At 48.1% G+C, this 22,834-nt stretch overlaps 2 protein-coding genes across 5 annotated transcripts in view; one reads left to right on the top strand and one right to left on the bottom strand.

The window, feature by feature from the left end:
* The window catches only part of PRKCSH (PRKCSH beta subunit of glucosidase II), a 143,299-nt gene that overhangs the window by 50,712 nt on the left and 69,753 nt on the right, over positions 1 to 22,834 (top strand). The gene's annotated exons all lie outside the window — the stretch shown is intronic.
* On the bottom strand, positions 243 to 16,235 carry ECSIT (ECSIT signaling integrator). 4 transcript variants are annotated; one of them, XM_082835942.1, is made up of 9 exons: positions 16,156 to 16,222; positions 15,812 to 15,950; positions 10,778 to 10,896; positions 6,183 to 6,600; positions 5,737 to 5,960; positions 1,776 to 1,833; positions 1,495 to 1,643; positions 1,220 to 1,277; positions 243 to 619 (listed from the first exon to the last, which is right to left on the bottom strand). In XM_082835942.1, the coding sequence occupies exons 2-9, from the start codon at positions 15,948 to 15,950 to the stop codon at positions 369 to 371; spliced, it is 1,416 nt and encodes a 471-aa protein (XP_082692068.1). In that variant the 5' UTR covers positions 16,156 to 16,222; the 3' UTR covers positions 243 to 368. The 4 variants fall into 4 exon arrangements, with proteins under 4 accessions (XP_082692068.1, XP_082692067.1, XP_082692069.1 ...); XM_082835941.1 differs by having other exon boundaries at positions 1,220 to 1,325; XM_082835943.1 differs by lacking the exon at positions 15,812 to 15,950 and having other exon boundaries at positions 1,220 to 1,325; positions 16,156 to 16,235.

Genomic DNA, 22,834 nt, shown 5'->3' on the forward strand with positions numbered 1-22,834 from the left:
GAGACGGAAGGGGTAGCGGAAGGTTTGAGGCTGATCCGGGAAGAGCCAGGAGAGCCCGTAGACCCTGGGGTGATGGGGCCTTCTTCCTCCGCACCTTTATCCTGAATGAATTGTGGGGATGACAAAGGAAGGGTGGGAGCTGTCCAGAAAAGGCGGACGGAAGGCCAGCGGCTCGACCCGTCAGTTCTGGATGATGTTTCCATCACTTGAAAAGACGTAACACCAGGCATTAAAGGGGCAGGGACGCTACACTGCCAGAGAGGAGGCAAGGCAGCCCCAAGCCGGAAAACTTTTATTTTTTGTACACTAAGAGGTCATCTCATGCTTTCACACCAGTCCACCGCCTGTGCTCCTGTGACTGCTTAGGCTCAGCTCTGGCTCTGCTGCTGTCGCTGCTGATTGTTTTCCTCTTCTTCCCGGCCCTCGGGTGGGGTCAGGGGTGTCTCCTCCAGCCCTGAGGAGGATGCCAGGAGCTCCCCGGAGGACGCTGACAAGCGGAAGACCACTGGGATGCGGGCCAAGGTTGGGTTGGTCTCCTGCAGGCCCTGGATCCACTTGGCCAGCGTGGCCTGGTCATGAGCACCCGCCATGCATATGGCGAAGACAGGGCCTTCCTCCACTGTCAGGAGAGACAGGCCCTCAGTTTGTGCAGTTGGGACTGGAGCAGCCCCCTCAAGCCCACATCCCTTCCAGGCCAAGGATGGGGGCTTTAAGCTCCCTTTTTCTTTTTCTGTGTTTCCAAGCCTTTGCACATGCTCTGCCTAGCCTGCCTGTCCCATGCTTCACCTAGGTGACACCTCCTGGCTCAAGTTTCCACCAGGAAATCCTCCTGACTCCCACCTGAGGCTGAGTTGTGTGCTCCTCCCCAAGAATGTAACTTGTCTGATCCACCGCTGGCCTGAGGGAAGGGACTGGGCCTGTCCTGGTCACGCCCAGTAGCCAGCACAGAGGTGCTCCATAAACGTTTGAAGGAGGATGTTTGAGGGCTGACAGGTCTGGAGCCCCTGAGTGTTGAGTTTTGTGCTTTCGTGGGGCGAGGTGGTAGGGTGGTGGGGTGTGTGTGTGTGTGTGTGTGTGTGTGTGTGTGTGTGTGTGTGTGTGTGTGTGTGTGTGTGTGTGTGTAACTGGACTAGGTCTCGGCCTGGGCCCCATCCCTCGACTCCAGAGGTGGCACCCCATCCCGTGCAGTGTTCAGAATCCTACCCATCCCAGTTTTTACCTTCATCGATGTTAAACTCGTAGTCATCCCAGCTGCTCCTCCCGTAGGCCAGGTCTAGCTGCATCGGGTAGTAGAGGTTCCACTCCTCTGGAATCTCCTCTACTTCCTAACCCGGGGGTGGGGGTGGGGGCCCGCGGAGGTGCAGGCAGAGGCCCAGGATGTTGCAGCCACCTGCCGCCTCTCCCCCGGCCCCTGCCCTCCCATACCCCCACCCCCCTCCCCACCTTTGAGCCAACTCACTCTTACCACCCCCGACTCCCACTTTGGGCCCTCACCCTCTCCTCGGGGGGCAGCAAGTCAGCTCTGAGGATGTGGTAATAGACGCATTTGTCTCGAAGCCACAGGGAGAAGGGACCCTCAACGAAGATCGGGCGGGCTGGGTCGTGGTGGGCCAGGGCGGCCTGCTGATCAGGACTCTGGATTCCTGATGTGGAGACACACATTCCCGGGGCGTCCTGGCTGAGGGGCTATGCCCAGAGGCCCAGGGAGCCCACCCAGCAGGCCTGCTGAGAACCCGGCGCTCGCTCCCTCCCTCCTTCCCTCCGCAGGACCTTACCTACGATGTGGGGCTCCGTGGGATCCGTGGCATCTGTGGAGTCTTTGGACAAAGGCATCTGCAAGGAAAGTCGGAGTGGAAGCTTGCAGCCCCCACAGCCCCTACGGAGGAGCCCGGGAGAGAGAAATGGGGATTCCAGTGAATTCAGGACCCCTCTTGGGTCTGTCTACTGGGCCTCCAACAATCACTCGAGCCCACCGCCTTCTTGCTTCTATCTAATTGGGTAAGAGCCACTGACCCTGGATATACTCACATGGAGGGAACCCTGGAGCTGGCCCACCTGCGTTAAAATCCCGGCTCTGCCACTGTCTGCATGACCTTGGCTAAGTCACCGTGTGCCTCAGTTTCCCCAGTTCAAAATGGGGGCAATAACAGCACTTAGTTGATATGGTTCTAAAATGCCGAGAACGATGCCTGGTACATGCTAAGTGCTCAGTGCATGTGAAAGTTAAAAAAGGAAAAGAATTTCATGCAAACAGAATATGCCAGGAAGGAGACACAAGAAGCAAGTCACAGCATTTGCCTCTGTGGAGGGCAGGGAGGGAAAGAATAGCCTTTTGTAGCTTTCTAATTTTACACTCTGAAATGTGATTTTAAAAACTAAATGAGGGACTTCCTTGGCGGTCCAGTGGTTAAGACTTCACCTTCCAGTGCAGGGGGTGTGGGTCGATACCTGGTTGGGGAGCTAAGATCCCACATGCCTTGCGGCCAAAGAATCAAAACATAAAACAGAAGCAATATTGTAACAAATTTAATAAAGATTAAAAAAAATAATGTTACACATCAAAAAAAAAAAGCCTTTTAAAACAAAAAACAAAAAACTAAATGAGGGAATTCCCTGGTGGTCCAGTGGTTAGGACTCGACACTTTCACTGCTGTGGCCCAGATTCAATCCCTGGTTGGGGAACCAAGATCCTGCAAGTCAAGCAGCGTGGCTAAAAAACAAAAACCAAAACTAAATGAAGTGCATTTTTGAAAAAATGCACATACTCTGACCGAAATACCTGTGAGTGGACAACTGTTGGCACACATATCCTCCACCCTTTCAGGTTAAAAAGAATGGACTCCTTTGGGACTTCCCTGGCGGTCCAGTGGTTCAGACTTTGCCTTCCAATGCAGGGGGTGTGGGTTTGATCCCTGGTCAGGGAACTAAAATCCCACATGCCTTGCGGCCAAAACACCAAAACATAAAACAGAAGCGATACTGTAAGAAATTCAATAAAGACTTTAAAAATGGTCCACATCAAGAAAAAAAAGTCCAATACTTAATTTTTCTTTTTTTTTTTTTGCGGTAAGTGGGCCTCTCTCGTTATTTTTAATATTAAAATAACATTTTTTCTAACATTGTATATCTTTTTCTCTCACAGTCAAAATCTTGGCTCCTATTACAAGTAATACACATGCTTATTTGACTTATCCATCAATATACATAAATGATTATGATATTACAGCTGACCATAACGCTAGGGGATTAAGTTCAGGATTCTCAGAATGCAGGCCACTAAGGATGTCAGACAACAGTGACTCAGAATTTTCTTCTCTCACTGGTTATGCTGTCAATTGGATATTTAGCCACATATGTTTGTTTTCAACTTTGGTGGGTTCTTTCCCCTCTTTTTTGATTTTATATATATATATATATTTTTTTTTTTTTTTGCGGTACGCGGCCCTCTCACTGTTGTGGCCTCTCCCGTTGCGGAGCATAGGCTCCGGACGCGCAGGCTCAGCGGCCATGGCTCACGGGCCCAGCCGCTCCATGGCACATGGGATCTTCCCAGACCGGGGCACGAACCCATGTCCCCTGCGTTGGCAGGCGGACTCTCAACCACTGCGCCACCAGGGAAGCCCTATATATATTTTTGATAGACTAAACATTTCCATAGTTTAGAAGCCAACCCATATTAAATAGATGTCTCCCTCCCATTCTTTTCTCTCTATCCCTATCTCCTCTGCCCACCCAGAGATGACCATTTTTATCCATATCTGACTTATCTTTGCATTACTTATTTTTTAAATTTTTTTATTTTTTGGGCATGCCGCCTGGCTTGCGTGATCTTAGTTCCCCGACCAGGGATTGAACCCGGGCCCTTGTCAGTGAGAGCTCTAAGTCCTAACCACTGGACTGCCAGGGAATTCCCTGCATTATTTATTCTTGTGAAAATAAACAAATAGCTATATGCCTTTTTATTTCTCCTCCCTTCTCACACTTTAGGTGGCTTACTACACCACTGTGCATGCCTCACCCTTTCACTTTTTTCACCAGTCTGATTGAGGTGCCACAGTGGACATGGACAAGTCCCTCTTGATAGATACTTGGATTGTTCCCATTCTAAATCTAGGTGGTGTCAAACAACAGGGTCCTACTGTATAGCACAGGGAACTATATTCAAGATCTTGTAATAAAGTATAATGGAAAAGAATCTGAAAAAATATATATGTAAACATATATATATATAACTGAATCACTTTGCTGTACACCAGAAACTAACACAACATTGTAAATCAACTATACTTCAATAAAGTTTTTAAAAAAATCTAGGTGGTGTAGGTGATCATTTTACCATGTTTTCAACCCTTCTGTATGCACTTTTAATAATGAAACAGGGGAAAAAAGGGATATTTAAATACAAAGGATATATATGCAAAAAAAAAAGTATACATCTGCATGCAAATGCATAGATCTCTTGGGAAGGAGACATGGAAGTGGTCACCTCTGGGGAAGTAGCCTGGGGGCTAAAGGGTCAGGGTAGGAGAGGGGAACTCTTCACTGTGTGTTCTTGTGTACCATTTGGCTTTTTCTTTTTCCCCGCTGTGCCGTGTGGGCTTGCAGTATCTTAGTTCCCTGACCAGGGATTGAACCCGTGCAGTTCCCTGTTTGGCTTTTTAATGCATTACTTTTTTTAGGGGGGGGTGTGTGTGGTGGCATGCCGCCCGGCTTGTGGAATCTTAGTTCCCTGACCAGGAATGAAACCCAGGCCCTCAGTAGTGAAAGCGCAGAGTCCTAACCACTGGACCACCAGGGAATTCCTTTTAATGCATTACTTTAAAAAACGAAGAAATGAGTTAAAAACTGCACTTCCTCTGCAATATGTTCTCTCACTGGGACACCGCATCACCACTCTCCTAGCCTCTCTGTCCTCTTCGCCTTGCCCCCAATCCAACACCATCCACACGGCCGCCAGGGGGCGCTTTCAAAGGCGCAAATCCTTCCAGAAACTTGACTTGCACCCCAACCCTCCTCTTCTTAAAACCTCCCCGTGGCCCTCTCATTACTAACCTGGTGTCCTACATGCCTCTTCTCTCTCACCCCAACTCCCTGCTCCGGCCAAAGGAAGCCCTTTCAGCATCTCCAGCCACTCCCAGCCACCCTCAAGCCCTGGCCCATGCTGCTCCCTCTGCCTGGAATGCTCTCCTCCCCTCTTCTGTTCTGCCTGCGCCCAGCTCACCCTCACCTCCTCCAGGAAGCCCTCCCTGCTCCCTTTTGGGCTCCCACAGCCCCCAGGATATGGGGAATATTTGATTTAGTCATTCGACAAACAGCTGTGGAACGTCCGCTTTGTGCCAGAACCTGTGCTGGGCCTTGGGAGACACAGGTGAAACTGAGTCACAGGGAACCAGGCTCAGCCAGGGTGGTCAGGAAAGAGGTCCTGACGAAAGGTCGGTGGAACTCAGACCTGAAGGAAGTGCAGTCCCGGTGGAAGGGTGTTCCTGGCAGAGGGAACAGCAAGCACAAAGGCCTCAGGGGGGAGCTGCCACAGACTGCTCAAGGAACAGAAAGCCATGCCCGGAATACAGTGAATGTGGGGAGAGGGGCCGAGGTCAGAGGTCAAGCTGTGCCAAGGGCCCTGGACTCTAGCGGAGGTTCTGCCAGCGAATCACGGCCTGTCTCACCACAATCACTTGGGCTTACTGAAGGGGGCCCTGCCCTAGAGGCGGCCGAGGATGTGGACAGGGTGGATACCTGATAGACGGTGACCCTGGCACTGAGGTCGGGCTCCATGTGCCGCAGGGCCAATCTGGCCAGGTCCACTGGGTCCTGGGGCAGGTCCCGGGGCACGGGGAAGGGGTTGATATTCTTGAAGCGGGTGAACCACAGCTTCATGCGCACAAACTTGAGCATGGGGTAGCTTTTGCGCCCAAATATCTGAGTGAGCAGGAACTCCGTCTCCTTGTTGGGCATCACCCCTGTGCCAGGCAGATGGAGGCTGAGCCTCAGGGAGGGGGCAGAAGAGGGAAGGGATGTTGGGAGAGAGAGATGAGCAAGAGATGGGGGTGGGCGCGCAGAGGAGGAAGCCAGACAGAGAGACAGAGAGGAGACGAGTCAGAGCCAAGGAGCCATGGAGGGCCCCGAGACCCTGGAGAGGGAGGTGGCCCCCGCCCCTGCCTGAGCTGGCCTGCTGGCCTCACCGTGGTTCTCCATCTGCTCCAGGACAGCGATCCCGCACTCCTGCTGCCGTGGGTAGTGGAGGAAGATGCTGTGGAAGATGTTGCGAGGCCGGAAGACCTCCTTGGGGAAGATGTCAAGCAGCAGGTTGTAGATAGCCAGGTCCCGCTCGACGCCGTACTCCCGCATCTTGCGTAGGGCCAGGTAGATGAAGTCGACGTGGCCCCGCTTGTGCACGTTGTACTGCGTAAAGTTCTGCACCGCCTGCACGAAGCTCGCCTTGTCCCGCACCCCATCTGGCGCCTGCCTAAACAGCTCCTCATGGGGTGCCAGGGCCTTGACCAGCCCCCTCTGGGGTTCGGGTGGGCGTGGGACCAGCGGCGAGTCAGGGTTGTGGGCGGCTGTGCTGCAGTGGAGGCCCCGCGGGGCCTGGGGCGTCACCTGCGGATAGAGAACCACTGCTGGAATGTGGGTCTCCCAGTGCCCCTGGGGGACTGCCGCACTGGCTCTTTGCTGAGAAAGGTGCCAGCAGGCCTCCCTAAGGGCCTCTGAAGAAGTGTGCTGCGCGGGTTACAGACCCATGATCAGGCACCATCACAAAGTGTGAGAGAGCAATGGTAACGCCCCGACGGAGGCAATGTTCACCACGATGACAGACACACACCCTCTGACTCAGCAATCCTGCATCTGGTATTTAAATCGGATAGCTCTAAAAGCACCTGCACCAAATGACTTTTGTTCGTCTGCTGCGTCAGTGGAAATGGCCCAAATGTGCATCGGCAAGGAAATAATTTAGCAAATGGCCAAGCACCTGGACAAGGAGCACCTACCGCTGTAAGGCACACTGAGGAGGTCTTGTGTGACCTGGAGTGAGCTCCAGGGTATACCATTAAATGAAAAAAAAACAAGGTGTGAAACGGTGTGTACAGTAGCTTCCCATTTGTGTAAAAAAAAGAAAACAACAACAGCTTATATATAGTTGGTCCTCATTATTTGCGAATTCCATGTTTGCAAATTTGCCTACTTGCTAAAATTCATTTATACTCCCAAAGCCAATACTCTTGGCACTTTCTGGCCATTTGCAGACACGTGCAGGGGGGTGGAAAGTTGAGTTGCCCAGCGCCTATATTCCCAGCTGAGATGGAACAAGGCAATGCTTGGCCTTCTTGTATCAGCCCCCATGCTGTCAACATTTTATATTATTTTATATTATTTGTTTATTTTATATTATTTTGTTTTATTTTTTTGTCTGTGCTGCATGTCTTGCAGGAACTAGTTCCCCAACGAGGGATCGAACTTGGGTTCCCGGCAGTGAAAGCACTGAGTCCTAACCGCTCGACCGCCAGGGAATTCCCAACGAGTGTCCTTTTAGAGGTTTATTTATTATTATTTTAAAATTTTTATTTATTTATTTTTGGCTGTGTTGGGTCTTCGTTGCTGTGTGCGGGCTTTCTCTAGTTGTGGTGAGCGGGTGCTACTCTTCGTTGAGGTGCGCGGGCTTCTCATTGCGGTGGCTTCTCTTGTTGCAGAGCACAGGCGCTAGGCATGTGGGCTTCAGTAGTTGTGGCTCACAGGCTCTAGAGCGCAGGCTCAGTAGTTGTGGCTCACAGGCTCTAGAATGCAGGCTCAGTAGTTGTGGCACACGGGCTTAGTTGCTCCGCAGCATGTGGGATCTTCCCAGACCAGGGCTTGAACCCGTGTCCCCTGCATTGGCAGGTGGATTCTCAACCACTGTGCCACCAGGAAAGTCCCTAGAGGTTTATTTAGTGTATGTTTTCTGCATCTTTTTTGCTGATTTGTGGTTGAAAAGGACCCCTAAGCCTGCCTAGTGTTCCTACGTGCAAGAAGGCCCTGCTGTTCCTTAGAGAAGATACATGTGGTAGGTAAGCTCAGGCATGAGTTATAGTGCTGTTGGCCGTGGGTTCAATGTTAATGAATCAAAAAGCTATATTAAATAGGATGTCTTTAAACAGAAACACACATACAACAATGTTATGACTGATTGGCTGATGAAAATGTTATGACCTGAGGCTCACAGGAACCTTATCCCGTATCTCCCCTGGCGGCAATGGTTTGGTATTCGCTAATTCAGCGTATGCAGTGACTTTCTAGAATGTTACTGTGAATAATGAGAATCGACTGTATGGATACATATTTTTTGCTTTTGTGAAAAACATCTCTGGAAGGAAATACAGTAAGCAGGCAACATCTTGCCTCTAGAGAAGGGAGCTAAGCGGTGGCCAGGCAAGAGAGAGAGAGACCCTTGTCACGGTACAGCCTCAGAACTTTTTGAATTTTGAACTATATTGTTTGCTGTAATTACCTATTTAAAAGATAGATTTCAAAAACTGAGTTGAAGGAATTCCCTTGTAATTCAGTGGTTAGGACTCCATGCTTTCAATGCTGAGGGCCTGGGTTCAATCCCAGGTCAGGGAACTAAGATCCCACAAGCCACGTGGCATGGCCAAAAAAAATTGAGTTGAAAAAAGAAAATGCAGATTCTGGAGTCAGCAGGAGCCTCAGCGTGACTGTCCTCCACCTGGTGATACCCACAACCCACTCTACTGCTCAGGCCTCTCTCCCCATCTATTATGATGGTACCTCCCTTGGGTCAAGGAGATCTTGTTCCCCAGAGTGGGGAGTGTATGCTGCTGGGAGCAGGTCAGATCCCTCTAGAACAGAAGTTGGCAAACTACAGTCTGTGGGGCAAATCCAGTCAGCTGCCTGCTTTTGTCAATAAAGTTTTATTGGAACACAGCCATATGCCTTCATTATGTCTGGTCTGGGGCTGCTTTGTGCTGCAGTGGCAGAGTTGAGTAGTTGTGACAGAGACCACATGGCCTACAAAGCCAAAAGCATTTACTGTCTTACACTTTACGAAAAAGTTTGCCAACCCCTGCTCTAGATGGTACCCTAATAGATTTACTTTCATTTAAATTGAATGTTTAAATTAGAATGGTTATACATAAGGCATCTTTTCAAATATATGGTTAATAAGAGCTAACATTTACAGAATTTTTTTTTTTTTTTTTGGCCGGGCTGTGTGGCTTGAGGGATCTCAGTTCCCCGACCAGGGATCGAACCTGGGCCCCCTGCAGTGGGAGCACAGAGTCCTAACCACTGGACCACCAGGTAAGTCCCTTATGGAATATTCTTATGTTCCAGGCATTGTTGAGCACTTTCTGAGAGTGAGGCTCATTTACTCTTCTCAACTGTCCATTGAAGGAGTGCCTCTTCATGTACCCATTTTACAGATGAGGAAACTGAGGCCCTGGGAGATGAAACAAGATGCCTGGTGCCACACAGCAGCAAAGCAGCACAGCTGAGATTGAAGCCCTCTGTTCTGCTGCACCCAATAGCCATCCCAATATCCTACTTAGGTAAGGAGATGTTTTTTTTTAAAAAAGGCATTCCTTTAAAGTGGCGCAGTGGTAAAGAATCCGCATCCCAGGGCTTCCTTGGTGGCACAGTGGTTGAGAATCTGCCTGCTAATGCAGGGGACACAGGTTCGAGGCCGGGTCTGGGAAGATCCCACATGCCGCGGATCAACTAGGCCTGTGAGCCACAACTACAGAGCCTGCGCATCTGGAGCCTGTGCTCCGCAACAAGAGAGGCCGTGATAGTGAGAGGCCCGCACACCGCGATGAAGAGTGGCCCCCGCTTGCCACAACTAGAGAAAGCCCTTGCACAGAAAGGAAGACCCAACACAGCCAAAAATAAAAATAAATAAATTTAAAAATAAATAAATAAATAAATACTCCTGTTCTCTATTTAAAAAAAAAAAAAAAAAAGAATCCGCCTGCCAATGCAGGGGACACGGGTTTGAGCCCTGGTCCAGGAAGATCCCACATGCCGCAGAGCAACTAAGCTCGTGTGACACAACTACTGAGCCTGTGTGCCACAACTACTGAAGCCCACGCACCTAGAGCTAGTGCTCCGCAACAGAGAAGCCACCGCAATGAGAAGCCTGCGCACCGCAATGAAGAGTAGCCCCCACTTGCTGCAACTAGAGAAAGCCTGTGCGCAGCAACGAAGACCCAACGCAGCCAAAAATAAATAAATAAATTTATATTTAAAAAAAATAAATAAAGTGAAAGTGTAGGAAACTAATACTACAGGTGGTATGTGCATAGGGCAGAAAGCAGAAAAGAAGCTCTAGAATGCTCCAAAGAAGGGGAGACACCACAAATGAGATAACGCAAATGAAATGCATAGCACAGGGCCTGGCCCAGAGGAAGTGCTCAGTAAGGGAGCTATTAATATTGTCACCATCATCACCATCCTTGTTATAATTTATGGCCGTTGATCAGCCTGGTCACTTAGGGTAAGGGAACGAAATTCAATTCACATCTTTACAAGTGAATACAGGAGTCACCCAGAGTCACCACCCAAATCTACTTAGCTCAGACCTTCTTGATTTCAAATTCAAGCCCCTCACTCATGGGCGCACCAACACTTCTTAAAATGAGAAGAGACATTCAACTGGCCCTCAGAGCAGACAGGCCAGCCCAGACCCTCCCCACCCCCATCCCCGCCACCCCGAGCTGGCTTCACTGGGAGGGATTGTGAGCAAATCCCAGGCCTGCCTGCCTCTCTCCACCCCATGACTGGCAGTTACCTGAGAGAAGGGGGCTCCGGTGAGGGCAGTGCTGCAGATACCTCCCCAGCCCCGAGAGAGGCCCCGGGCCAGCAGGATGGCTTGGGCCCAACTCATGCCTTTGCCTGTCGGACAACCACCTAGAAAGAGAGAAGAAAGAGCATCAGCCTGGTACCCCACCCGCTAAAGGCAATGAGACCCCTCTCGTGGGCAGAGGTCACGTCCCAGACTGCATGCACAAGGTGGAGCAGAAGTGACTGTTACAATCAAAGGTCCCTGTTCTTCTGGGCCAAACCCTTCACTATCTTGAGGAATTTGCTCCTGCATTCGTCCCCCTCCCTACCAGATCATTCTGTTTTGTTTAACAGCTTTATTTGTGTACCATACAGTTGAACCTAAGTATAAAATCCAATGTGTTTTCAGTAGTTGACCCTTGAACAACACTGCTTTGAACTGCATGGGTCCACTTACACGCTGATTTTTTTTTTCAGTAAATACGTACTACAATACTACACGACCTGTGGTTGGTTGAATCTTAGGATGTGGAACCGTGGATATGAAGGGCAGACTATAAAGTTATATTTGGATTTTTAACTGTAAGGAGGGTCGGCACCCCTAACCCCTACATTGTTCAAGGGTCAACTGTATATTCACAGAATTGTGCAACCATCACTAAATCTAATTTTAGAACACTTTTGTCACACACCCCCCAAAAAAACCCACCTATACCCATTAGCAGTCCCTCTATTTCCCCTCACCCTCAACCCTAGGCAACCCCTAATCTAGTGTCTATAAATTTGCCTACTCTGGGAATTTCATATAAATGGAATCATATAATATGGGCTCTTTTGTGACTGCCTTCTTTCACTTAACATGTTTTCAAGGTTTATCCACGTTGTAATATGTATCAGACTTCATTCCTTTTAATTGCCAAAATTTTTTCATTATATGGATTTAACCATATTTTATTTACCCATTCCATTGATGAACACTTGCAGTTCTTCCCACTTTTTGACTATATGACTATTGCTGCTATGAACACTTGTGTAGCTTTTGTATGAACACATGTTTACACTTCCCTTGGGTATATACTTAGAAATCAAATTGCTGGGACATATAGTAACTCCATGTCTAATCATTTGAGAAACTGCCAAAGTGTTTTCCAAAGTGGCTGCACAACTTTACATCCCCACCAGCAATGTATAAGAGTTCCAATTTCTCTGCATTCTTGCCAATACTTGCTGTTGTCTTTCTTTTTGATTACAGACATCCTAATGGGTGTGAAGTGGTATCTCATTGTGGTTCCGATTTGCATTTCCCTAAAAGTTAATGATGATGAGCATCTTTTCATGGGTTTATTGGCCATTGTGTATCTTCTTCAGAGAAATGTCTATTTAGATCCTTTGTCCATTTAAAAATTAGGTTATTTATCTTTTTATTATTGAGTTGTTTATATATCCTGGATACTAGAAGCTTATGATTTACAAATACTTTCTCCCATTCTTTGAATTGTCTTTCACTTTCCTGATGTTACTGTTTGCAGCACAAATGTTTAATTCCAATGAAATCCAATTTCTGTTTTACTTTTGTAGCTTTGCTTTTGCTTTTTTTTTATGTTTTATCTAAAAAACCATTGCCTGGTCCAAGGTCATGAAGATTTACTCCTATGTTTTCTTCTAGAAGTTTTGTTTGTTTGTTTTGGCCACACCTTGTGGCTTGTGGGGATCTTAGTTGCCCCACCAGGGATGGAATCCATGCCCCCTGCAGTGGAAGCTCAGAGTCCTAACCACTGGACCACCAGGGAATTCCCCTCTGATCCATTTTGAATTAATCTTTGTGAATGGTGTGAGGAAGGGGTTCATTTCATGTAGATATCCAGTTGTCCTAGTACTATTTGTTGAAGAGACTATTTTTTCTCATTGTCACTCTTGTTGAAAATCAATTGACCACAAATGTAAGGGTTTACTTTTGGGCTCTCAATTTAATTCTGTTGATCTATATGTTGAGCCTTATGCCAATACCACACTGTTGTGATTATTGTAGCTTGTAGGTTCTGAAATTGGGAAGTGTTAAGTCCTCCTATTTTGTTCTTCTTTTACAATATTATTTGGCTATTCTGGATCCCTCACTATTACATATAAATTTTAGAATCAGCTGTCAATTTCTGGAAAAAATCCAGCTGGGATTCTGGTAGGGATTGTGTTGAATCTGTAGAACAGTTTGGGAAATACTGGTATCTTAATAATATTATCTTCTGATCCATGAACATGGGATACCTCTCCATTAATTTAGATCTTTAATTTCTCTCAACGATGTTTTACAGTTTTCCGTGTAGAAGTCCTTTACTTCTTTTGTTAAATTTATTTGTATCTTATTCTTTATGAAGCTACTGTATAATTTCATTTTCACATTGTTCATTGCTAGCGTACAGAAACACAATTTATTTTTATGTGTTGATCGTGTATCTTGCAACCCTGCTGAACTTGCATTAGTCCTAATAGTTTTTTTTTTTTTTAATTGGATTCCCTGAGGTTGTCTACATACAAGATCATGTCATCTGCAAACATAGACAGTTTTACCTCTTCCTGTCTAATCTGGATGCCTTTTATTTCTTTTTTTTGCCCAAGTGTCCTTGCTGGACCTCCAGTACAGTGTTGAATAGAAGTGGCCAGGGTGCACATCCTTGTCTTGTTCCTGATCTTAGCGGGGAAAGCATCCAGTCTTTCATCATTAAATACGATGTCAGCTGTGGGTTTTTCACAGATGACCTATCAGGTTGAGGAAATTCCTTTCCATTGCTAGATGCTGAGTATTTTTATAAGAAAGGGCATCAGATTTTGTCAAATGCTTTTTTTTTTTGCTTCTATCAAACTAATCATATGTTTTTTGTCCTTTAGTCTATTAATATGGTGTATTACATTAACTGATTTTCAAATGTTAAACTCATATTGCATTCCTCGGGCAAATTCCACTTGGTCATGGTGTATAATTCTTTTTATATGTTGCTAAAATTGGTTTGCTAACATTTTGTTGAGGATTTTGGTATCCATGTTCATAAGAGATATTGGTCTGTAGTTTTCGTTTCTTGTTGTGTCTGTTTGGTTTAGTTTCAGGGTAATGCTGGCCTCATAAAATAAGTTGGGAAGTATTTGGATCACTTTTATCACCGTTTAAACTTTCTCTAGCATCTTCTTCCGCCTCTGCTCCACATCTCTGCTCCATTTATAGCACAGCTTCTCCCAAGAGATGTCTGCACGCTGTGTTCCCTCCTCACTCTCTCCAACTTGGCTGCTGCCCCAACCACTCCACTGACACCACTCCTGTAAAGACCCCTTGTGTCTTCTACATTTAACAAAGCCAGTGGTTATTTCTTTGGCTCATTTTGCTCAATTTCTCAGAAGGATTTGGCATAGGTGAGGTCCTCCTCCCACCTTGACACTCTTGATTTTCTTCCTAGTACCCAGGTCTATTTCTCAACCATTCAGTAAGACCTGCTTCCTTCTCTAAAGTTTGCAATGTTTACAAACTTGAATTTGCAGATGAATCATCAAAGATCTTGTTAAAATGCAGATTCTGATTCAGTGGGTCTGGGGTGGCGCCAAAGACCATACCTCTAACAAACTTCCAAGTGATGCTGATGCTGCTAGTCTGGAGACCACATTTTGAGTAATAAGGCTGCAAAGAGCCCCACGTTCTGAATTTATCTGTCTGCTACTCTAAGGCATCATTCAGCTTCCAAGAGAGGTTCCTCTCCTCTCTGTATTCCTGTAGGCAGCTCTAATGGTTCTTAAACTTTGTTCATATTAGAATAATCTAGGGAGCTTTAAAAATCCCCTTGTCCAGGCCATACCCCAGATATACTGAATCCAAATATCTAGAGGCATGGCCCAGGTATCAGCATTTTAAAGCACTCCAATGACTGTAACATGCAGCTGAGATTAAGACTTTAATCTAAACCTTTGCTATTCAAAGTGTGTCCCAGGGACCAGGTGCATTGGTTATTATCATCTGGGAGCTTATTAGAAATGCAAAATCTCAGCCCTAACCCAGACCTGCTGAATCAGAATCTGCATTTTAACAAAAGTCCAGGTTTCTCCTCTGTGTGTTAAAGTCTGAGAAATGATGATATATGCCATGAGCTCCAGCCTCCATACCTAACTGCCACTTTGGTGTATTCCCCAGCCATCTCAAACTTATGTTGCTCCAAATTATATCCCTGCTGAAACTTGTTCTTCCTCATCCTAGCCAATGACATCACCATTCCCAGTCATTCAGACCACCAACCTGGGAATTCTGAGTCCACTGTGTCCCTCACTCCCCCATCCAATCCATCAGCTACTCCTGTTGACTGCTTCCAAATCCACCTCAGATGCATCTATTTCTCTCCATCTGCAGGCCACCACTCCAGTCCATGACCTCTTTCCACCTACCCAGCCTCACACTTCTTTCCTTACCTGCCTCCACTCAGTTCTCCCCCCAGTGGTCAGAGGGAGCTTTTTAAATGTAAAGTAAATTCAGTGTTCTCTGCCTAAAATCACTAATGTTATATCACACAAGATAAAATCAGGCAGGGCCCGCCCCTCCAAACTCAACTCTTAGTACTGGCAGCTCCAGCTACACCGTTTCTTAAACAAGCTGACTTTATTCTAGCCTCAGAGCCTTTGAACTTGCTTCTCCTTCTGTAAATTTCTCGCATCCCCCCCCCCCCCACCCGCTCCCATCAGTCCAGAGCTGTCTCTGGTCATTCAGGTCTATAGCCAAATAAGAAGCCTTCCCTGACCAACGCCCCACTCCCAATCTAAAGTCCCGTCACCCTGATGAATGTATTTTTAGCAATTATTAGCATCTGAAATCACATGTTTCATTTACTTCTGATTTGTTCAATGTCTGGCTTCCCGGGGAGCTCGGGGATTTTTGTGTGCTTTATTGCTGCGTCTCCAGGACCTGGGACAGTGCCTGGTATATGGTGGGTACCCAGCAAATATCAGTTAATGGGAAGAGCTAAATTTCTACAAAACTTCTAAAAATCTTAATCCCTAGGCAGGGTGTACCTACAGCAGCTGAGGCTGGCTGCCAGGATTTTGAGTCCCTTCGGAGAAAGGGACAGACGCGGGGTCCAATTCCAGCCTAGCTGATGACTTGTGGCGTGACCTTGGGAGAAGGCTTTAACCTCTCTGAGCCTCAGCAGTCTCATCTGCAAAATTAGAGATAAGGGATGTGGAGAGGCGGGTACAGAGAGGGCGGCTTTTTCCGGCACATCCCCGCCCCGTACCCGGAAAGGTCACGGTGCCCTGGCCCTGCAGCCGCGGCCCTCCGGGGCCGCCCTTCCGCAGTGCCAGCACAGAACTGGCCGCCCCGGGGCCCAGATATTCGCGCTTGCCTCCCCACGGGCGACCTACCTACTCACGCGGCCGACCGCGGAATCCCTGCCGGTTCTACCTTACCGCTGGGCGCCGCCATGTTGCACTATCCGGGTCACGGGCCGCCAAGGCGACAGCAAATCAAGAACACCGGTTTCGAGAGGTCCCCCCCCCCAAGAGAGGAGCACCAATAGGAAGGTGGAAAGGCCTTGGTCCCGCCTCGTAATGTGCCAGGCCCCGCCCTCAATGAGGCAAGCGGCGTCTCCTACCTAGGAATTAAGGAGTTTTGGTTCGGGAAGGAGTGACTGCCCCATTTCCGGGCTGGGAGGCTGGACTTGGGGTGGGGGTGGGGGTGGGGCCTGTGACTCCTACTGGCAGCCCCAGTTTTCCCGCCTGAAATGTGGGAATGAAATATTAAAGGTGGAAGTGATCCGTGGATTCCTTCATTTGTTCAACAAACATTTGAGCCAGGCACTGAGGATTGGACACTTAACATTAGGGAAGGTGGCAGGCTCTGCTAATCTAGCTTCATGGGTCTGGGCTAGTGCTTAACCCATCTGTGCATCGATTGTCTCAACCCTGAAATGGGCCAATTATAATAACCTCATGGGTTTTTTTATTTTTTGTTTTTGAGATTTAATTGAGTTTATGCAGAACAGCCATATAAGTGTATGCTGGGGATTTTTTGTTTGTTTTGTTTGTTTTTGTTTGTTTGTTTTGTGGTACGCGGGCCTCTCACTGCTGTGGCCTCTCCCGTTGTGGAGCGCAGGCTCAGCGGCCATGGCTCACGGGCCCAGCTGCTCCGCGGCATGTGGGATCCTCCCGGACCGGGGCACGAACCCGTGTCCCCTGCATCGGCAGGCGGACTCTCAACCACTGCGCCACCAGGGAAGCCCTGTTTGTTTTTTGTTTTGGCCTCACCACACGGCTTGTGCTATCTTAGTTCCACACGCCCCCCCCCGCCCCTCCCCACCCCAACCCGGGATGGAACCTGTGTACCCTGCAGTGGAAGTGAGGAATCCTAACCACTGGACCACCAGGGAATTCCCTATGCTATTGTTATTATGGGGGACTCACCCTAACACCTCCCTCCACCTCCCTCACTGGAAGGGCATGGAGGCTGGTTTGACACATTGGGCCACCCTCATGGAGAGCTGAGGGTCCTGTAGTGTTGTGTGCATATTCATGATTTTGTGTGTGTGTGTGTGTGACTGTGGTGTTGGGGTGATAGAGTGTGGAGGTTTTCATGTGTCTTTGTAGTGTCTCAGAACTCAAGCAAAGGTGTGTAGGTTTGTGTGTGGCTGTGTAAGCGTAGGTCAGGTGTGGCCCCCATGTGTGTGTCAGTGTGAGCCAGGCCAGTTGGGACATTGGTGTGTGGGTGTCTTTGTGTGTTCACGTGCTATTAGCTGCATGTGCATCTGTGATTGTACCAGCTTCTGGGCGTTTGTGTGTGTGTAAGGCTGTGGAATTTGTCCCACAATTCTGAGGGCTGGGAGTAGGTGTGTCAACATTTCTTTGATGTTCCACGCAATAATGCAAGTGTGATTGCATGTCTGAACACCAGTGGATTGATGACTGTGTTTGTGACACCTCATGTGTTCCCAACTTGTGGATAAATGATTGTGTCCCACTGTGAAAACGCATGTGACTGTTACACCCCATATCGGTCTATGTGTGATTGTGTCTACCAGTGTGTGTCTGTGACCGTATGAATCTCTGATTTCATGTGTGCATGGCTGTGCTTATGGCACCCTGTGTGTCTCTGACTGTGTGTGACTCTGTGTTCCAGCAATGGTATAAAGGTCTGACCATGCCAATTTGGGGGATGGTCTCTGACGTTGTGGGACTTCATTGTGTAGTTGTGTCCAACCATTGGTATGTGTTTGTAACACTGTGTGTCTCTGACTTGTATGGGTGTGACTTGTATAGGTGCCCCCCACCATCGATGTGTGACAGTATATGACACTGTGTGTCTATGACCGTGCCTCAATATTGGTCGATTATGACTGTGTTGATCTGTCTGTGTGTGTTACAATGGTGTGTCCCTATGCCTCTGTGTATGACTGTCCACCCAACCATAGTGGGGGCTGTCGCTGTATTTGTAGCTCCCCGAGTGTATCTGTGTGTGGCTGTGTGTCTGATTCCCAGGGTCTACTCACGCTGGTTGTACCCAGGAGTGTGTGTGAGAGACGCAGCGTCTGGGTCCCCAGATTTTACTTCTTCTCCCCTGTGTGCGGCAGACCTGTGATCCCCGGATAATTCCCTTGCCTCAGGGTATGGCAACACTGGAGGTGGTGCAGCTGGCACCTGCCCCGTTGGCTGTAGGAGCTGGCCTCCGGGCAGAGGAGGTGCCCGAGGCGTGGACGTGGCCACAGCCACAGCTCAATAACCACCCCTACCCGTCTCTATGGCGGCCCTCCCCCTCCACCCACCGTGGTTCAGCCTCCTGGCTTCGTCTTGCACCAAAGGAGCTCCTAGGCGCTCAGCCAGCGCTCGTTCAGCAGCCTCCCGCCAGCCTGGGAGCAAGTTTGGACTCACGCAAACTCCTCCAGTGGGACTCCAGGTGGTGCGGGGGCGGGGCCACGCGGAAGAGAGGGGCGGGGCCTAATTTGCCTTGCCCCCTCCCCAGGTGTGTAGCCATCCTCCTCTCCCTGGCCATCAGTACCCTTTGCTGGTACAACCTGCTCTCTGTGGAGACAATCAACATCAACCTCACTCTGTAAGGGTCAGCTAGGCCCAAGTGGACATTCTCCACTTCACCCCTATTCTATGCTCCTGTAGGGGTGGGGAGTCGGCAGCATGGGGAAAGGGGGTGGACACTGCTGAGGATGTCCAGAGGAGGGAGATATCCCTCCGGGAAGGTTCTCTGAGTGAGGCTGGCCCAGCTAAGGAGCCTCATGGGCCAGCCCACTGTCTGTCTCTACCTCAGCCCAGGCAGAGCCCAGACCTGGGCCTTGACCCCTCCATACCAGACCCCCAGCTGTCCTGTCCAGAGATGTCCAGGGTGGGGGTCCAGTGGTGCCCCCACTCCTCCCATCCCATGGACTGTGGCTGATGACTCTGTTGACCTGCTCTGTGGTAGATGGGATCCAGCTGCGTGCGACTGGGGGTCACATTCCCTCAATCCCCTGTCCACTTCTGAACCCTGCTCCCTTCAGACCTGGTGGTGATTCTCCACAACAGGGATCAGTTGTTCCCGTGTTACCATGCAGTTTCTCTCTTCGGCTTCTCCTGCTTCTATAAAGACCCTTGGAGACACCACCTCTCCCACCACCCTGCCCGCAAGCTTTGAACATCTCCTGTGGGCTTGGTTACCATAAGCTCCAAGAGGACAGGGAGATTTTGGTTTTTTGTTTGGTGTGGTGTCCCCAGCATTAGAGACGGAGCCTGGAACATGGGAAGTGCTTAATAGATGTTAGCTACAAAAATGAGTAAACGAATGCGTGAATGTTCCTGAAACTCACCCGAACCTTTAAAGCCTGCAAACGGTCCCTTGTGACAGCCCCATGTGACTGCCTTCGGCATGCCCAACTAATTACCCTGCCACTGCCTTCGCCCCTCTTTCTCCAGCCCCGGGACAGGCTGCATTACCTTGTAGAATTCTATGCCCATCTGTGTCTGTCACAGCCTTTTGTCAATTTTGGGCACTTGGGTCTGGGGGGGCATGTGAGGGCCTTCCTGCTGCTCTCTTGCATTCACCTTCCTCTCCTTCACTCCTGATCGCCACCCTCCTGTCCACAGTTGGTTCCTGAGTATGGTGAGCTGCCCCCAAAGCTCACCAGTGGCCTTGCTGGTGTGGCCATGGCTGGAGTCTATATAGCTGGCAGCACTGTGATACGGTTCTAAAATTCGAGGGGTGATGACCTTGTCTATTGCTGGTCCTGGACATCCTTAACATTCTATGGATATACCGCATCCTGTCCGGGGCCTGAGGCTGGGGAGCCATCTCAGAGTACGCCAGAGCAGAGTGTGGGCAGGGATTGAAGCAATCTGGAAGAGCTTCCCTCAATCCTGCTGCAGCCTCAGACCCAGGGCCAAAAAAAGGGAAGCTGTGCATAGGATCCTGAGGCTGTGCCCACCCCTTCACGAGAAGGCTCAGAGTCACTCAACAAGCACCTATTGAGGGAATTCCCTGGCGGTCCAGTGGTTAGGACTCCACGCTTTCACTGCCAAGGGCCCAGGCTCAATCCTTGGTCGGGGAACTTAGATTCCGCAAGCTGGGTGGTGCAGCAAAAAACAAAACAAAACAAGCAAACAAACAAAAAAACCACACACACGCACAAAACACAAGCATTTATTGAGAGCCTCCTTTGTAGCAGGCACCGTTCTAAGTGTTGAGGAAAAGCAGTGAGCAAAAAAAAAAGATTCCTGACCTGGGGGAGCTGGCATGCTTGTGGAGGAGATGGAAAAAAGACCCATGTTCTTTTCTTTTCTTTTTTTAAAATCAATATTTATTTGTTTGTTTTTATTTTTGGCTGTGTTGGGTCTTTGTTGCTGCACGTGGGCTTTTGGTGAGCGGCGGCTACTCTTCGTTGCAGTGCGCGGGCTTCTCATTGTGGTGGCTTCTCTTGTTGCAGAGCACGGGCTCTAGGCGCGTGGGCTTCAGTAGTTGCGGCACATAGTCGCGGGCTCTAGAGCGCAGGCTCAGTAGTTGTGGCTGATGGGCTCTAGAGTGCAGGTTCAGTAGTTGTGCGTGGCACACGGGCTTCGTTGCTCCGCGGCGTGTGGAATCTTCCCGCACCAGGGCTCGAACCCTTGTCCCCTGCATTGGCAGGCGGATTGTTAACCACTGCGCCACCAGGGAAGTCCGAAAGACCCATGTTCTATAGAAATATTTTCATAACTATATGCAGCTTGAAAAAATATTAAGTGCAACTTCAGAACTGTTTAGGATATGATTTTGTCTATCATCTTGTGAATCTTCAGTGATTTTGAACATTGAACATGTAACCTTTTGTAATTAACAGCAATTTTTAGTCCCTGTTTTGCTTGTGTGTAGAGCTTGATTCTTTGTGTTCTGTGTATTAATTTAGGTATTTAGATTTATGCCTTCTGTCATTCTGCCATCTCAAACAAAGCATCAGAATACTTTCACTAATTCAACAAATTAATTACTTAAAACAAATACGTGTTGTGTGCTAGATCCAGAAGGAAATATGAAATTAATTTGAAAAAGGAAAAGAAATTTAAGTTCTCCAAGTACTTAGAATCTGTTTCCAAGAAAGGGTATATTTTCATGAAGTAAAAATGTAAAATGCTACATGTAATTAACAAAAGGGCTGATATTAATAAACAGATTAAGAATTGTTCAAAAAGAAATATTTTGTAGCTTGAGCTGTGCATGGTGATTACATGGGTGTGTATGAGAATTCACTGAGCTCTCGATTAAGATGTGTGCATTTTACTTTAAGTAATATCTCAATTAAAAATATTTTAAAAGTGATAATTCATTGAGCTATAATTTGTACACTTTTCTATATGTATGATATACTTGTAAAGTCTATGTAAACACTTCACAACCATTAGGTGGCCATTATCAAAAAAATAGACTCTAACAAGTGAAGAAAGTGAAACTCTTGTACACTCCTGGTGGGAATGTAAACTGGTTCAACCACCATGGAAAACAGTATGGCAGTGCCTTAAAAAAATTAAAAATGGAATTACCCTATGATTCAGTAATTCCACTTCTGGGTATATACCCCAAAGGACTGAAAGCAGGGACTTGAACAGATGGTCACACACCCATGTTCATAGCAGCATGATTCGCAATAGCCAAAGCAACTCAAGTGTCCATCAGCAGATGAATGGATAAACAAAATGTAGTACATACATACAACGGAATATTATCCAGCCTTAAGAAGGAAAGAAATTCTGACACATACTACAAATAGATAAACCTTAAGGACTTTATGCTGAATGAAATAAACCAATCACAAAGGGACAAATACTGTATGATTCCACTTATGTGAGGTACCTAGAGAGTAATCAAATTATCATGGAGACAGACAGTAGAATGATGGTTGCTAGGAGGTGGGGGAGGGGGAGAGTGGGGAATTACTGTTTAATGGGGGCAGAGTTTCAGTCTTGGAAGATGAAAAAAGTTCTGGAGATGGATGGTGGTGATGGCTGCACAACACCATCAATGTACTTAATATCACAGAACTGTACACTTACAAATAGGACATTTTATGTTCTATATTTTACCACAATTTTGAAAAAGTCTACTTAAAAATGATGAGTGATACAGAGAACAGTGAAGCAGAAAAAGGAAGGAGGTGCAAGAAGGGTTTGCAGTTTGAAACTGGCTGGTTAGGAGAAGGTGTCACTGAGCAGGTGATCTTTGAGTAAAGACCTGAAGGAGGTGAGTGAACCATCTGGAGATTTGGGGAACACTTTGGGCATAAGGAGCAACTGCAAAGGCCTTTGGAGTGGAGTGAACTGAGGGAAATACGAGGAGGTCAGATGGAGTGGTGGTGGGGGGGCTCCTGGGCTCCCCCAGAAAGCCCTGGTTTTAGGCTATTAATGACCCCAACAGATTAGCACATAAAATGGGGGGTTGGCAGTGGCAGAGGCTCCAGGCGATGATGTTTCTCCGCTCCCATAAAGCCACTTCTGCAATCCCTTGGCCTCCATGACACAGGGTGCTGGCAGGGGGACAGAAAGATGCTCACAGCCACCCTTAGGATGCCTCCACGACTCTGCGCAGCCGCAGCATATC

This window comes from Leucopleurus acutus, assembly GCF_964270905.1.
Source record: "Leucopleurus acutus genome assembly, chromosome: 3".
NCBI lineage: Eukaryota > Metazoa > Chordata > Mammalia > Artiodactyla > Delphinidae > Leucopleurus > Leucopleurus acutus.

What these genes read in the sequence shown, in the direction of transcription:
- ECSIT (XM_082835941.1), bottom strand. Translation starts at nt 15,950, where the DNA reads ATGAGACTGCTGAGGCTCAGAGAGGTTAAAGCCTTCTCCCAAGGTCAC. An exon ending in TGCTGCCCCCCGAGGAGAGG is followed by an intron (nt 1,326 to 1,494) that starts GTGAGGGCCCAA and finishes CCCCCGGGTTAG; the next exon opens with GAAGTAGAGGAGATTCCAGA. An exon ending in CGAGTTTAACATCGATGAAG is followed by an intron (nt 620 to 1,219) that starts GTAAAAACTGGG and finishes CTCTCCTGACAG; the next exon opens with TGGAGGAAGGCCCTGTCTTC.